The 16,565-nt window shown below is 35.1% G+C and overlaps 2 protein-coding genes across 2 annotated transcripts; one reads left to right on the top strand and one right to left on the bottom strand.

Annotated features, from left to right (window-relative positions):
- Positions 1–1,919, top strand: LOC148197897 (uncharacterized). Its single transcript, XM_088092197.1, has 4 exons — positions 1–633; positions 718–941; positions 1,035–1,292; positions 1,391–1,919. Exons 1-4 carry the CDS (start codon positions 1–3, stop codon positions 1,902–1,904), a joined length of 1,629 nt encoding a protein of 542 aa, XP_087948323.1. The 3' UTR covers positions 1,905–1,919.
- A 2,884-nt stretch (positions 1,920–4,803) lies between these two features.
- Positions 4,804–9,687, bottom strand: LOC148197896 (uncharacterized). The gene is made up of 7 exons (XM_088091719.1): positions 9,304–9,687; positions 8,250–8,317; positions 7,648–7,747; positions 7,254–7,430; positions 6,778–6,876; positions 6,155–6,397; positions 4,804–5,628 (listed from the first exon to the last, which is right to left on the bottom strand). Exons 3-7 carry the CDS (start codon positions 7,711–7,713, stop codon positions 5,215–5,217), a joined length of 999 nt encoding a protein of 332 aa, XP_087947845.1. The 5' UTR covers positions 7,714–7,747; positions 8,250–8,317; positions 9,304–9,687; the 3' UTR covers positions 4,804–5,214.
- Positions 9,688–16,565: the final 6,878 nt, after the last annotated feature.

The raw sequence follows: 16,565 nt of genomic DNA, 5'->3' as shown, positions 1-16,565 counted from the left end.
ATGGAGGCTGTAAAATCATGGCAGCTGAGAACTAAAAAAGACATTCATACATGCAGCAGGGAGTTCAACCTCAAGTTAGTTGACGCCAAGTGGTTGAGCAAAAAGTTGGTGAAAACAGTTCAGGAAAATCCTAAGATGAAGGGTGTTGATATTCGTGAAAAAGTTCAAAGGAAGTGGAACATAGGTATATCAAGGTCTATGGCTTATAGAGCCAAAGCTATTGCTTCTAATGAAATTGATGGGTCCTTTAATGAGCAATATAAGAGGATATATGATTATGCGCATGAGTTGTTGGAAAGAAATCCAAGATCTACAGTTAAGGTCCATGTTGAGAATAATGAGGGTGAGTTAATTTTCAAGAGATTTTACTGTTGTCTGAAGGCATGCAAAGACAGTTTTGTCTGCTGTAGGCCAATAATTGGATTAGATGGAGCCTTTTTGAAAGGGAAGTATGGTGGTGAGCTATTGACGGCTGTTGGGAGGGATGGAAATGATCAAATGTTGCCCATTGCATATGCGGTGGTAGAAGTCGAAAACAAAGATTCATGGATGTGGTTTTTGGAACTTTTGATTGATGATCTTGGTGGTGGAGAAGTGTGTTCTTCAATTACTTTTGTCTCCGACCAACAAAAGGTAATAATCATATTTAAATTGCTTCTTTCGTATATTGGTTCATTAATTTGATATGGTGATAAATCATTTACGTTAACACCACAGGGTCTACTACCAGCCATTCAACAGTTACTCCCAGGTGTTGACCAGAGATTTTGTGTCAGACACTTATATTCAAACTTTAGGAAAAAATTTCCTGGTAAAAATCTGAAACAGCTGGTGTGGAGGGCAGCTACTGCCACTCATCCACAAAACTGGGAAAGGGAGATGAGAAACATTAAAGATATAAATGAAGACGCATTCAAGCATTTGATTGCCATCCCTCCAAGGTTGACAATTTGTATTAATTATTTTTGCCCTTTGTATATTATTTTATGTTTGTCCATATTAGTTGCAGTTTTAACATATATCATCTGTTGTAGATATTGGTCAAGGTCCAGATTCAGTCCAACACCAAAATGTGACACATTGGTCAACAATATCAGTGAGGCTTTCAACAGTGTCTTGGTTCACACCAGGACTAAACCAATCATAACAATGCTGGAAGAAATTAGGGTATACATAATGCAAAGATGGGCAAAAAACAGGGCTAAGATACAATCATTTTCAGGACCAATTTGTCCAAAGATCCAGGCCAGATTTACAAAGGAATCCCAAGCAACCAAGAATTGGATACCTAGGTAACTTTCTTCATAACTTCATAAATGTTTATTCATTCCTTGGTAAACTTTATGTCAGACACTTAAATGTGTTGTTTAAATTTTTTATTTCTTTATAGCTGGTCAGCACACAAACTGTTTGAAGTAAGACACGTCTCCCAAAGTGGAGAAAAATTTGTTGTAAACATAGACGAGTTCTCATGCTCGTGCAGGAGATGGAGCATCACAGGAATTCCATGTTGTCACTCCCTTGCCGCAATGAAGTTTCTTAATATTGATGGCCAGCAGTTCATTCCGGCTTGCTTTCTAAAGTCCACCTATGAAGAAACCTATGCATCAATCGTATATCCCATCAACGGCAACAACATGTGGGACCTAACACCATATCCGGATGTCATGCCTCCTAGGAAAAAGGTTATGCCTGGAAGACCTAAAAGGAAAAGAAGACTGGAGCAGTGGGAGATCAGAAAGGATGATTCACGAGTGAGCAAGGGTGGTTTGCGGAAGAGATGCGGGATATGTAGGGAGGTTGGGCACAACAGGAGTCGTTGCCCGAAAGCAACCCAAGAACCAATCATGCCATCATCGCAACTATCTGAAGTGTGTATGAATGATGAGGAAGTTGAACTATAGATGTCTGTATAAATGACAATGATGCCAAGTTTAAGGAACTTTGGTTATGTAATAGTCTAAGGAACAAGGTTGATTGTTTTACTGCTTTGTAATTTTGCTGAACTATAGATGTGTGTATGGTTTTGGATGTATTACAATGATGCCAACTATGTATGGTTTTGGATGTATTACACTGTTTTGGATGTATTACAATGAGCAGGAACTACTTTGGATATGACCAGGAACTGTTTTGGATGTATTACAATGAGCAGGAACTATTTTGTCAATGACCAGGAACTGTTTTGGATGTATTACAATTTCCTTCTTGGACGGACGTCTTATATACAACGATACAGGACGACCAGACCGAACGCTCTGCAGCACGGAGGTTGTTGGAAGAGCGATGGACGAGGGTGGACGACCAGACCGAACGGTCTTGAACACGGACGTAGTTGGACGAACGCTACACACGGGAGGACGACCACACCGAACGCTCTTCAGCACGGACGTAGTTGGACGAGCGCTAGACAAGGGAGGACGACCACACCGAACGGTCTTCAGCACGCACCTAGTTGGACGAGCGCTAGACAAGGGAGGACGACCACACCGAAAGGTCTTGAGCACGGACGTAGGTGGACGAGCGGTACACGAGGGAGGACGACTACACCGAACGCTAGGGAACAGGGACCTAGTTTGACGAGCGCTACACACGGTAGAAAAAATGCTCAGTGGACGCGCGTCCAGCGAAGACGCGCAGTGGACGCTCGTCCAGCGAGGACCCGCAGTCGACGCTCGTCCAGCGAGCTAAGAGGGCGCTCGTAATTTAGCTATCAAATGAAACTGCTTATTCAATAGTATCTCAGCAATGTAACAATCAAATTGTGATCTGATCAGGATAACAATGCTGTAATTTAGCATTTCAACAATGAAACTGCTTATTCTATAAATATGATTTACCATTATAACAGTTGTGTAATTTAGCAGTAATTTTGTACACAGTATATGGACTGAATTTATAACAACTCTTCCATTTCATTCATTTCATTAATTTCATTACAACAGACCAAACCTACAACAAAGTTACAAGGAATCATCCTTTCGTCATCAACATTGAAACTAAAACTATCTGTATTACACATAAAACAGACACCAACAACATCACCACCTTCATCAACTTTTCAACCATGAAAACTAATTTTTGTAAATTCAGTATCATTTTCCTAGTACTATCCATGTCTTCACTCTTCACTACTGTTTCTTTCTTTCCTTCACTGTTGAACAAACTTCCCCTTTCGTCACCACCAATATCATTGCACCATTCGAAGAAGTTGCAACCACTTTCTTCACCACCATTCTGTAAAGACAGCATTCAACTTCATTAGGGAGTACCACCTTCTTCTCACAAACAGTACCAGAACTTGATTAGGTTGAGTTGAATCTAACATACCTTATACTTGGAGCATCCCCAAAATTGCTTGCCCCGATTCTTCGTAGTTTTGGCAGTTCTCACCACACAACTTTGACCACAGTAGCAGATCGGTGAAGGCGTACCATTTTCCTTCCGCCTGGCACTGCAACTCGATGAATACCAAGAGTGCTCCTTCGACATTCTCTTCGAACAACTAGTACTACACCCAGCTGCGTCGCAAAACTACAACTTCGACCTCGTACTTCGAATCGAACAAAGAACGCCCACCCTCCCACTTCGAATCGAACAAAGAACGCGCACCCTCCAACTTCGAATCGAACAAAGAACGCGCACCCTCCCACTTCGAATCCAACAAAGAACGCGCACCCTCCCACTTCCAATCGAACAAAGATACACCTGATTTTTGGATCCAACTTAGGATCCCATTTTTGGCCTCTCACGCGAACCCTAATATTAAAAACCCTCAATTTCTTCCCCCAATCTCATGTGCATTCGTCAATTAAAACCTGTTGGCCTTGAATTTTTTCAAATTTCCTAGTATGCCCTTACCCAAAACTGAATAATCAGACGTGCATACCAATTATTTAATACAAAAACCGTTTTAAATGCCACGTCTGATTAGTTACTGCACTCAACCATGCCACCTAACCAATACCGTAACGGCCGTTTCTCCAAATTAACGGCAGGCCTGTAATTGATTCAATTTTACAAAAACAAGGACTCAATTGAAACGCCGAAAATGACGAGGACCTATTTGAAATTCATGACCAAAATAGGGACCTACGGAGACATTAAACCTTTTAAAAATGACATTCATGTGTCCAGAAAATTATAAAAAAATTATTCTTCGTACATTTTAAGTGTTTTTTAAAATTTTCAACCAATGGGTTTTTTTTATTTTTAACAGAAGATCTCTTTTGACGTTTACCTTATAAAATATGTTGAGAGTAAACTGCAAGTGAAATATAAAATAAAAATTCATTTTTAGAATTTATTTATTTACAATTATACACTTAACATGAATGTCCTTGTTTTTCCAAAGAATATAAGATCAAGATGTTATAAAAGCTCTGGTGACACAGGGCCTTACAGAACTAAAGAACTCACTTTTTGACTGTATATTATGCTTAGCCAGTTAGAGAAAGGATCAAAAGATAAGCAACCTTTTTCCCTCTTTTTTCTCTATCTTTAATTTCTTGCCTATGAAAATACTTTATGGTAATTTGTATTAGAAATTTAGAATCTCATAGTACTAATAAATTAGTATGATTAATTCTGAAGTTAGATGTTTCCCTGAAAGAGTCATGTGCTTTCCTTTCTGTAAAGTCACAACCACTACTAGCCTGGTTTAAAATGCTGATTTGATGATGCAACTCCAGCTCCATGACACCCCATCACGAACGAACAAATACATTAATATGGAAAATGCTTCATCTCTACAAAATTTTCATGTTTAAAGGAAAATCCACTTTTTGTGAATTAGATCTTGGGTTGTACCTTAGTACATGAAAGGGTGGTAGGTGTTTCTCATCATAGCTTGACATTGAACAAATAGCAATCACAATCACTGAAACACACCCTATCAGAACCCCACCACAACACACAGAAAGATAGAGAAACTTAGGGAGAGGGAAAAAGTAACATGAAAGAAATCTGAAATTTCTATTTCTTGAATTTTTCTGACATTCTAATGCCACATGAGCCAACTCAAACTTTTATCTTTTTGAGTGAGATTTGGATCCATGCTGGTCTGGACCACAAGTGGCTTTGGTTGAGAAAGTAATGGTTCAGATGACACTTTCAAACCTATAATGCATACTGATTGAAGTTCAGTGTTTGTGTAGTTTGAATGAGTAATATAATCCACCTTGCCTATGCCTACTTTTCTTCTGATTCAGCCCTTTATATCTTGTTTGGTTCATTGACCTTATTGGATTCATACTGGGAGCACGTTATCTTTCCATTTGTACTACCATCAGCATCTTCCAAGTTTGAACAAATTGCTTTCTCCCTAGATGCTGCTTCACCCACAGAAGCACTGTTAAGTGACTGCACTGGTTCGAGAGATTTTGAGTCTAAAAGTCCGGGCGACGATGAACAACATGAATCAAATACACGAGACATGGTACTCTCATCTGCTTTCATTTTCCGAGCATAAGCTTCATAGTTGAATCCAACTGAATTTTTCCCACCAAAATAGGATTCCACCTTGTCCATGTCAAGGTGTTCTTCCATCACCGCGCAGCTTCTTGGGTTATGAGGGTAAACAAATATCACCTTTTTGTGAGTCTTGGGTTCTAGAAATGGTTTCACCATCTGGTAACATGAAAAGCACGATCATAAAAACCACGAAGCAAATACATTTTAACAAAGGAAACCAACAAAAGAAATTCCAGCTTGTCTTTCTACTTATAAATCACAGGAGTCCTTTCATCTGATCTATCAGCTCACTTGAAACTAATCTACACTCTGGTTGGAGTAATATTTCCCATATTTAATGATTCAGCACGGTGGAACAGAAATCAACCAAAAGTATCTCCAAACTAGGAGATGCATAATATGACTAAACACTGACCACATGCATGTGCACATTCAAGTTCTCATCAAGCACATGTGTTTATGTTCTCTTTCAACAAACAAGTTGCATGCAGAATCTTAAGTTTTTACAACAGAAACAACGTAAACATCAGAAAAATGCCAAGCAAATGAGAAAAATATTTTCTCACAAACATCAGTAGGAGAATATCATTACATATTCAAGCCTCGTCTCACAAAATCATTGCCCCTCCCTTCTAATGAAAAGTAGACAGTGATGAATACAGGAGATGTTATGGTGTCATACCGTCCAAAATGACTCAAACACTTTTGGTGGATTGTAAAAAATTGCAATGCCCAACCTCTCCGGGTAATGAGCCTGCAGGATTTGAGCAGTGTCTCGTGCAACCTTCATAGACAAGCATGCTGTGTTCCACCCTTGAAAATCAATGAGCCAAACCATCTGCTCTTGATTGGAACCTAGATTCCATATGGCATTCTCCAAACAGTAAATTAGATACTTGATTTGCGCAATTGGAGTGTTTGTACTCTAAATTGGATAGATGAAGAAGTCTTAGTCAAAAGCATTGAAACTTCTAAGATTAAAAGAACAATTAGCCCTTGAAATTGTAAACTACTCTAGTTCCCATCATTAACAAAACTTCAAATAAAAACTCCCAAGCTGTAACTTGGTTCACATAAGTCTGTGGACTCGAATCACAGATATTACAGTTTCAGAGATTTTCTTGAGTTTTGTTAATTCTAGGATTGAAGTGATAATAAATCACAATTTTAGAGATTAAATTAACCTTATACTCAAACTTCAATTATATTGACAATGATACCAAACAGCAAGAAGGCTCAGCTGCTAAGTACAACCACACAAAAAAAAGGAATGTTGAGCTTACTCTCTCAAAATATTTAGACTACCTGAATACCAGGTCTAATAACAAAAACAATCCTTCCTTGCTTGTCCAAGTAATCAGCTTTATACAGCCTTCCTCTCTCAGCTTCTTGAGCAATATCACCCTAATTGCATAAAAAGTAGAAAAAAAAAACAAGATATATGTCTTTCATTTGCAGTTATCTAGTTAACAGCATGCAACTCATCTATGTAATTGACTGAACAAAATAAAATCTGAGATAGAGAGAATTATACTGATAAAGCCACATAAATTACTTATTTGCAATTACAGTCAATTCACCTATAAAACTAGACAGTGAATTTTAGTTGGGTTTGAGCTATATTTATCTATTCTGTTCACACGTTTTTACAGAGTAACTGTACTAGTAAGCCTTTAGAAAACTAGCATATTTGGCCAACTTTCATGCTTTGAACTCTAATATGTTCTATTTTATTTTATGGAAAAAGATAGATAAAAAAAAAAAAAAAATTTGTTGCACACCCATTGAATATTCTCAGGCTTGAACTCCAGCCTCCATTTTATGGTGCCTATCAACATCTTTGCAGTCTTCTTAGTATTATAACTGCGCGCTCTAAGGTATCTTAGAATTGATGCATCCGAGCACAGAACTGAGCACTTCTCAGCAATTGGACCAATCATCTTTTTGACTTCTAGAACCTAAGACAAAAAGGGAAATCAAATAATTTTCCACTTCAAAATTCCTCCAAAAAAATTAACCTCGTCTAAGATAAATAACTGATTGCCTAAAAATGAAGAACTAAAGCAAACATTGGGATGGAAGATAAAATATCAGAGTCTGCACTAATGTACAATAACAATGCATCAGATTTATCATTTCACATTCATAAAATAAGGCCAGATGAATGTCAAGTACCTTCATCTGCTCCTCTTCAGTAGATAGAGTTCTTTCAGTCACTGATTTTGATCTCTTAAACGACATTTTTCCCTTCAAACCCCAATGAAGCTAAAACAACCTGAAAGTATGATACAAGAACAAAAAAAAAATCACTTCCAGATAGTTGCCATGAGTACATAATTGAAGCACTGCAACAAAATTGCTGTTAAATAGACTGCTTCAACTTTAAACGCCCATTCGTGCCAAATTTTGCATTAAAACTTCCCAAAAAATCAGAATATGGGAAATTCATCTGTACATCATCAAACTGATGGAGTATTTTGAGCTCATTATACTCTGTTGATTATGTCGCACGTATTTATTGATTGTCTCCTTATCGCTGTCATGTTGCCAAGGTTTAAAAAAAATGATGCACTCATTTTTAAACTCAAAAAGATAGATAACTTGTTTCCTTTTATAAGGACAAAGTGATAAGACAAGAATAAGATTTTCTCCTACCCACCCCAATCCCAATTGAACAATCAGAAAGAATTAATGGTAGCAATCAAGCCCTATAATCCCTCTGTTGCCATGCACTTAAAAAGAAGAAGCAAATAATACACCAGATTAACAAAATTCACCTTCTGGGTGCAAGACCTCTAACCTTTCAGGATGTTCTTTTTTGTCTTTTGTGATGCGAAAAAATGATCTGGAAAATATTACATGAATGAAAAAAGTCATAACAGAGGATATATGTGATAATAGGATAGGATAACAAAATACACGTCTATTATGATTAAATCTGCATTTGTGGGAAAATTATAGGTGTCATGTAGATCTGGAAAAATCAGAGAAAAAAAAAAGGTAGAAAACGGATGCCTACGCATTTATGGCTATTCTACAAAATTTCCTCAACATATACCCGTGATTAAGTGGTACCATATTTTGTTCTAAGACTACTTCACAATCTAGCACATTCAATTTACCTTCAAGTTTTACTTTGAGGCCATTGTACACTCTATTGAATCATATTCACACCCAAATCATCCTTTTTACTATGAAGAACATAACTAGCATGACCACATCCTATCCAGAAAACATGAATTCAAAATCCAGCCAATCCCAAACTACAACCAAGTTCCATTCCACAACCATCGCATACTCAATGAACTTGCAGAGTTCTACCATTGGCCAAAAGAACAAGCTAATTTACTCACAATCCAAAGAAAATATTCGCCAACAAGTTTATTTAAGGATAAAATATATTTTTAATCTGTCACATCTTTATTTAGTTTCTACATTTTAACTGCAAAATGTGTTCTTTTAGTAGACAGAAACCTAAAATTACGTCACTTCTGATACGAATGTATTAAAATTTGATATAAACTAAACTCAAATTTCAAAATAGTTTTAAGGAATAAAAGCATACTTTTAATCTCCTTCTAACTAGAAGTACTGAACTTTCATGAAACAGACAAAAAACATCACAGTCTACACAATGCAGCCAATCCATCAGTCCTTTTCTTATCCTAAAGTTGCACCACACGCAAGAACCTTCAACACTATAAAACAAACTACTTAAAAAATTCAAGCAAACCAACACAAAGGTGTGAGCATGGTGACAATAAATTCCTGCAACTACTACAATCAGCAAAGGGATCAAATAAAAACACTGAAACTCATTTCGTAATAAACCTCTTGCTTTTCAGTTTCACTGCAATATTCCTCAGCAGCACTCTTGTTGCTTGATATTGGTACACAGAGAAATATCCTTAGCATTTATTGATTCAGTTCAACAAGTTGCACATGCATCCACAAGATCATTAAATAAGCAAGGATGTAACCAATTGTTGTAACACAAAATCAATGACAAATGCTACACCAACACAGAAAAATCAAACCAATGGCATCATGGTGCACTCTTCACAAGCTGCAGGAAATGAACAGTATGTGCAATGAGAACAACTTGGAGAGAAAAAATAAGTGTTGAGAATATGAGAAGAATTAGGATCACTAAGAAGAAGAGGAGGTGAGGGAGGACACGTGGCAAGCACAGAGAAGTGTAAGAACGTAAACAGTGGAAAATAGTCGCTTGAGACTCGGAAAAGAAAAGAAAAAACTAAACTTCTCTCGATCTTATGGAACATCTACGTCAATTTCTAACCAACATTCAAACAGTCAAACTAAATTAAATATAATTCGAATAAATTGTAATTAAATATCAAAAATTAGAAAAAAAAAGTATTTTTTTATATTTAATTACAATAATTATAACTACAACATTAGAGTAATACTTTTACCGAAATATTTGACATAAAGTTTCTTTCTAATTTTCGTCGATAAAGGTGATTGAAAAAATAATTTTTATCATAGATAGTCCAGGGTTCTCATAAACTAGTCGTATATCAAATTGATAAATATTAGACACATTATACGTACATAACAGAATAACTCAAAAAAATTATCAGAATCGCTCAAAAACATTTTTTTCTATCTTTTCAGTTTTTTATGTATAAAATTGAATTTACCACAACATACATTTCATATAATGTCATTTATGATTTTTGAGGTCATTATCGTAAAAATCAATAAATTTACTAAAAGAATTGTTTCCGGTGATATTGACTTTAATAAATTAAGTCTAATAGATTTGTTGACTTTTATAATAATAACTACCTTAAATATATGTGTTGCACTAATTAATTGTCTCAACCAATAATAGAGAAAAAGTAGTATTTTATGATATTGGTATCCACACCCTTAGTCTAGAAAAGACTTTAGATGTATGTTATTGTGGGTTTTTAACGCCTCATCTCTGTCCAACGTCTATATGGGTGACGTTAATGAGACGTCAAACCTAGGTCTGACGTCTATATAGGTCAGACGTCTATATAAACGTCCGATTCATATAGGTCAGACGTCTCTGAGGTGCTCCTGACTCATGGTGATTCGAGTTTACAACTTTATATTTTAGTTGAAGAGAATGTATTGTACATTTTTTTATTGGATGGTTTCAAAAACGTAGTGGAGGGAATTTGAGGAGTACAAAACGCAAGAAATCGCCGCCAAAGAACGCCGCCCAAGGACACGATAATAACTGCACCAAAACCCAACGAAAACGCATTTTAATCGGTTCAAATGAAAGATAATGCATCAAAGAGTGATGTAATCAGAGTAAAATTAATTTAAAACGGTGCAAAAGTGAGAAAACGAACCTGAAAAGCGTAACCCGTAGAAAGAAAACGCGACGAAGATGATGAACAATGAGTGCACGTAACGGCTGTCTCGCGTTCACGATGCTTTAATGCCGAAATTTAGACGTCGGTTCCCCAATAATAGATGTCTAAAGGGCCTTAGAAGTCGGAGTGGCGGGATCAGACGTCTAAATAGAGTCAAAAGGTGACTTTTTAAATTTCTGGGTTTAGGATTTAGGCGTCGGTTCCCCAATTAACAGACGTCTAAAGTGCTTTAGAAGTTGGAGTGGCAGGATCAGACGTCGAAGTGGAGTCAAAAAGTGACTTTTTAAATTTCTGGGTTTAGGATTTAGACGTTGGTTCCCCCAATTAACACACGTCTAAATAGAATAAAAAATTATTTTTTATTATGTTTTCCATTTAGTTTTGGCGTCTAATTGGGGGAGCCGACATATATGAGTATTTAGACGTCGGACTCTCCATAGCCGACGTCTAAATAGTTGTTTTATTTACAAAAAATGTCACCGGTCATTTTTTGCGTTGGATATTTGAAGGTCAAACGTCTAAAGGATGACGTTAAAAGTCTTTTCTGCACTAGTGACAGGATAGTTTTTTTAAAAATAAATTTTGTGCAGATGGTATCTCAGAAAATATAATTAAGCTTTATTTATAAAAAATAAAATAGACTTTACTCAATCCAACTAAAACAAGCAATTTATTCCAAGCAGTGGTATTGGATTATTGAAATATGATATTATTGTCAAGTTTACTTAAAGTAAATAGCAAGAGGAAATTACAGAAATCTGCTATGAAGTTTAAGAAATTGCATGAGTTAGAAATTGCGTTTTAGTTACACTATCGCCATCCAATTAACAAAGTTTATTCATCTAATAATGTTGAAGCATGGCACATGACTTTTAAATAACTTTTTAATCTAAAAATAGGAGGAGCTTTCTGATTATAGTTTTTGCCTCAACAAATGCACATCTATTTTAGATGGGTATTGGAGATTTGTTTAACCAATTTAAAGAGAAAAATAGTTTGAGGAAAGTAACATTTTTCTTTCATGATTTAGGATTGAGATTTCATTTCATGGCTTTTTCAACGGTGAACGTGTTTGAGTTTGGGTTCACCAATTTTAAGGCAAAAATCATTGAGCAATCATAGGTAGTCATTTCTAGTCTAATATTTGGAAATGAGTGTTTATTTGTTTTATGTTTTTTTAATGTAGGCTTAATTAAGATTCAAGTTTTTTAATTGAGTTTTTATTATATTTTTTATTCTGTTGAGTATTATATTTTATTTTTTAATTGAGTTGTGTATCGTAATCCATAATCAAACATTAGGTCATGCAAAAGAGGACTTTGATATTCAGATAAACATGCAAGTCAAAGAGGGTTTTTTGGTGGCAGAGGATTTTCTGGACGGATATTTGTAGTCTTCCAACACCGTATTAATGTTTTCATTTTCTTTTTCTCTTGGTTTCATGTTGCCGTAATCCAATAATAAAAGTCATATGTTATGTTAGTCGCAAATGAAGTCGTTTAATATTAACAGAAAATTATATATGGAAATAATTAAGCAATGTGATAAGGCATGATAAGAATCATGTCACCCATTTAACTGAAAAATTAAATAGTAGGGATTCAATTAAAAAAGTTTAAACTCTTTAGTTGTCCCTTGTAGATTTTTCCCATTTTGATCTCCTATTTTTTGGAATTTTCAATTGAGTCCTAAAAAGTGCTAATTTAAATCAATTGAATCCCTACCATTAAATTTGGTTAACGGAGTTAAGTTTTTGATGAAGTGGAAGATTGATGTGGTAATTTATTTAGACGTGACATGCTGCAAGCTTTATACGTGGCATTTCTTAAAAGATTAGACTTTAATAATAGGGTTTGTGAAATGAGATTTAATAATAGAATTTTCGGGTAATTCTTACTGTTGGTGTTTCTTCTTCCTGTGAATCATCCAATGTTGTTGTTTACTTCCTATTTTTTTTTGTGTTGTTTTTTTTTTCTTAAAAAAGTTTGTGTGCTCTGATAATTCTTACTGTAATAAAACACAATGAATTTGGTTTATGATAAAAACAAGTTTTCTTTTCTTTATTTTTTAGTTGATTTTGTTGTTTCATCGTTCAAAGTGATATCATAAATTAGCCCAATCTACTGTGTTTGGTGTACATCTTGTGGCAATGGTGACCAATTTTGGGATTGGATTATTGTATACAGCGCAGTGTTATTTTGTTTAAAATCCTTACTTTTTGAACGTGTCAAAGATGTGATGTGAATATTTCAGATCCAGAAAAACCCTCATTTTGGCTGGTTTTAATAAAAAATTACTTTTCAGAAAATAACTGAATTGTTGTTGCTTATTTCTAGAAAACGCCATTGATGTTGCTCCTTCACAAAAATACATAGGGGCTTCGCCAAAAATCCCCAAAATCACGACCACCACAGGTTCCCTCTCACTCCTCTCTGTCTACAAACACAATGCCTTTAACCCTTGTAAAATTGTTTTCTCTCTCTTCAGTGCTTGTCTCTCTTTCTTTCTCTCCCTCTCTATTTCATGTTTTTTTCTTTGCTGCAATTTTAGAATTTTAGATTAATTTTGGAAGAGAGAACAAATTGTCTGTCGAGACAGAAAAGACCGGAATATAAGGCGGGAGAGTTTCTTCTCTCCTCAATGGAAGGCGGAGAACAGGTTCCTCCTTTGGCCACCGCCGCCATTACAACGGCCGTTAATGTCACCGCCTCGCCTCCTCCGCTCGTGGATCCCTCCGTTAATGTCACAACAAGGAGAAACTACCTTGGTTGAGAAAGATGAGCTGATCGGAAGCGTCGTCGGCCCGTTCCCTTCCTCTTCCAAAACGGGTTCACCAAATCGCGAGAAACGCCGAACCGTGCATCCACCACTGGCGCTCCAACCACCATTTCCACTTTTCTTTACCCATTGCTTCTTTCTTCTCTATCTGTTGGGTCTCTCTTTGTTGTTTGTCTCTCTGGGAAGAGGATTTCTGGGTAGGATTTCTGGGTGGTGCTTGTAATGGAGGATAATTTTTTTTAATATTTTTAATCAAATATTTTTCAAGTTAAACTTAGGACATTCCACGTAACACTTAGCTTATGCCACGTTTTACAAAATTGACACATCAACCCGTTAAGTAAATTTAATGGTAGGGGTTCAATTGATTCAAATTAGCACTTTTAAAGACTCAATTGGAAATTCTAAAAAATAGGGGATCAAAATGGGAAAAACTCACAAAAATAGGGACAACTAAAGGATTTAAACCATTAAAAAAAGTATTAAATAAACAAAAAGACGAAGAATTCAATTAAAAACTTAATTAAGTTTTTAATTTAATTAATTTTTACTTATATTCTTTTTTTCTAATTAGGAGTTTATGGTTGAAACTTAATTTATCATATATTTAAAACTTAATTAAACTTTTAATTTAATTTATTTTCACTTTCCTTCTTTCTAGTTAGGAGTATATGGTTGTAGTGATAGTGTTTTGTAGAACTGTTAAAATGGGTTATAACCAGCAGGCCAACCTGATCCATCACGGGTTTGAGCAAGATTGGGTTTGAAAAAAATGTATTTTGTTTTTTATGCAGGTCAATTTTCAATCCGACTCATTTAAACCCGACTAATCCGGGTTGAATCATTGGTGAGCCGGGTTGACTCACCAACCCACCTAATTTTATTTTATTAATTTATTATCTTATGAAACCCTAAAAACTACCATCTGACACATTATACATGGATTGTATTGTATTTTTATTATTATTTTGAATTGTCTTGAGTTTAACATCATTTTGGGAGTGAAATTTATTTAGATTTGAATTACAAAAAGTTTGAATTTTTTTATTTAAAAAAAAATTAATTAAGTGAACTAGTGAGCCAACCCATTTAACCCACCAACCCGTGGTGAGTCGAGCCAGGTTTGAATTTTTCTACCTCACTAAGAAATGAGCCAAGGTAGGTTGATTCACTAAGTAACCAACTCGTGGTGGGCCAGGCCGAGTGGCCTGTTTTGACAGCACTGGTGTTTTGTATTGGTAAAATGTTTAATAAAATGTATCAAAACTGTCATCTCAACGTGTTAGTCTAAGTGTTGCTAAGATCATATATTAAAATAAATAGTATCATTTGTGAAAGATTGGCACAAATAAAATATAATGAAATATGTGCTAACATTAATTGATTGTTTTATGTATGTATTGTTGAACAGTCAACCTACACCAAAAGGTTGAAGAAGCATAAATCAATCTTACAATACAGATCCATGTAAGCATTAGGAAAAAATAGATACATATATAAAACAAATTAAGGATAATTAAATAAATTAGAAAATCCTAAATCAAGGTAAGTGATGCATTTTCCACACTACAAAATTATCACTACTTGATCAAGGCAACTTCAGTATTGTCAAGTTAGTAGTTAACAAACTAGATAAGGTTAAGTTTACCATGAGTCGTGTCCCAACAAATATGAGTTTTTTTAATAATTTATTCTTCTTTACACGACAGGTTAATAAAACACAATGCAAAAGTAAAAATCTACCTAATAGAATTGATATTTAAGAGTGACATAAATGTGAATTTAATAACAATGAATGAAATAACAAATTATTAAAAGACTTTAAAATGAGGCTAATTATGCTATTTTTTTCAAATTGGATTCATCATTGGTTATCTACATATTATTATTCAATTGATTATTTTTTTTATTTCAAATTAATTAAAATAAATTTTTAATTAATTTGCTAGAATTCTCACTGATAACCAAAGTAGTTATCAATTAAAAGCAATATCATTTTCCATTATTTATAATATATTCAACCAAAGTACATTTTTAATTAAATTTTATTACCTCCTAGCCAAGTAAAAAGTCAATTAATCAAAGTACATTCTTGATTAATTATTATTAATGTTTTTACCATTAATCAAAGTATATCCGTAACACAATTCATGTAGATCAAAAAACATCACGAGAATGCTACAGGTTGCAACTCCCCACAACATAAGTACAACATTCCTCTACAGAAAGTTGTTTTCCAAAAAGAGCACAAGTTAGAGGATCTAGACCCAAGAGTCGAAGATTTGAATTGCAACAATCCAGTTGGGGATACCAAACCCATTCCAATAATGACAGGAAAGTCTTTAAAGATTGGTACCACTCTCCAAGGACAATATGAGGAAACATTGACTATCATTCTGAAGGATAAAGTCAGATCATTTGCTTGGGTAACTATAGACTTACCCGACATACATCCTAGTATAACATGTCACATGTTGTCAATTGTCCAAGAGGCCAAGACTATGGTCCAAAAGAAGAGGAAACTAAGGGAGGAGAAAAGAAAAGTTGCAAAAGTAGATGTGGAAAAACTCTTACAAGCTAGTTTTATCCAAGAAGCACGTTACACAACGTGGATAAGAGATATAGTCTTAGTTCGCAAAACCAACAACAAATGATGCATGTGTATAGACTATACGAACTTAAATAAATTCTACCTGAAGGATGCATATCCCCTACCTAACATTGATTGCATGGTAGATGGAGTAGTAGGTTATACCATAGTTTTTTGGACATGTATCAAGGTGCAACGAGATACCAATGAACCCAAAAAGACAAACTAAAAATGGCCTTCATCATTGAAAATGCAAACTTTTATTATTGTATAATCATACTTGTCTCAAAAGTCATGGCTAAAACATCTCATGTAGTTTCCTCTAGCCACCTTCCTTAAAAGTTGGCCCA

The sequence above is a fragment of the Vigna umbellata genome, chromosome 5 (assembly GCF_029865625.1).
Source record: "Vigna umbellata cultivar VRB3 chromosome 5, Vumbellata_1.0, whole genome shotgun sequence".
Lineage (NCBI taxonomy): Eukaryota > Viridiplantae > Streptophyta > Magnoliopsida > Fabales > Fabaceae > Vigna > Vigna umbellata.
This window is presented reverse-complemented; position numbering and strand designations above follow the sequence as displayed.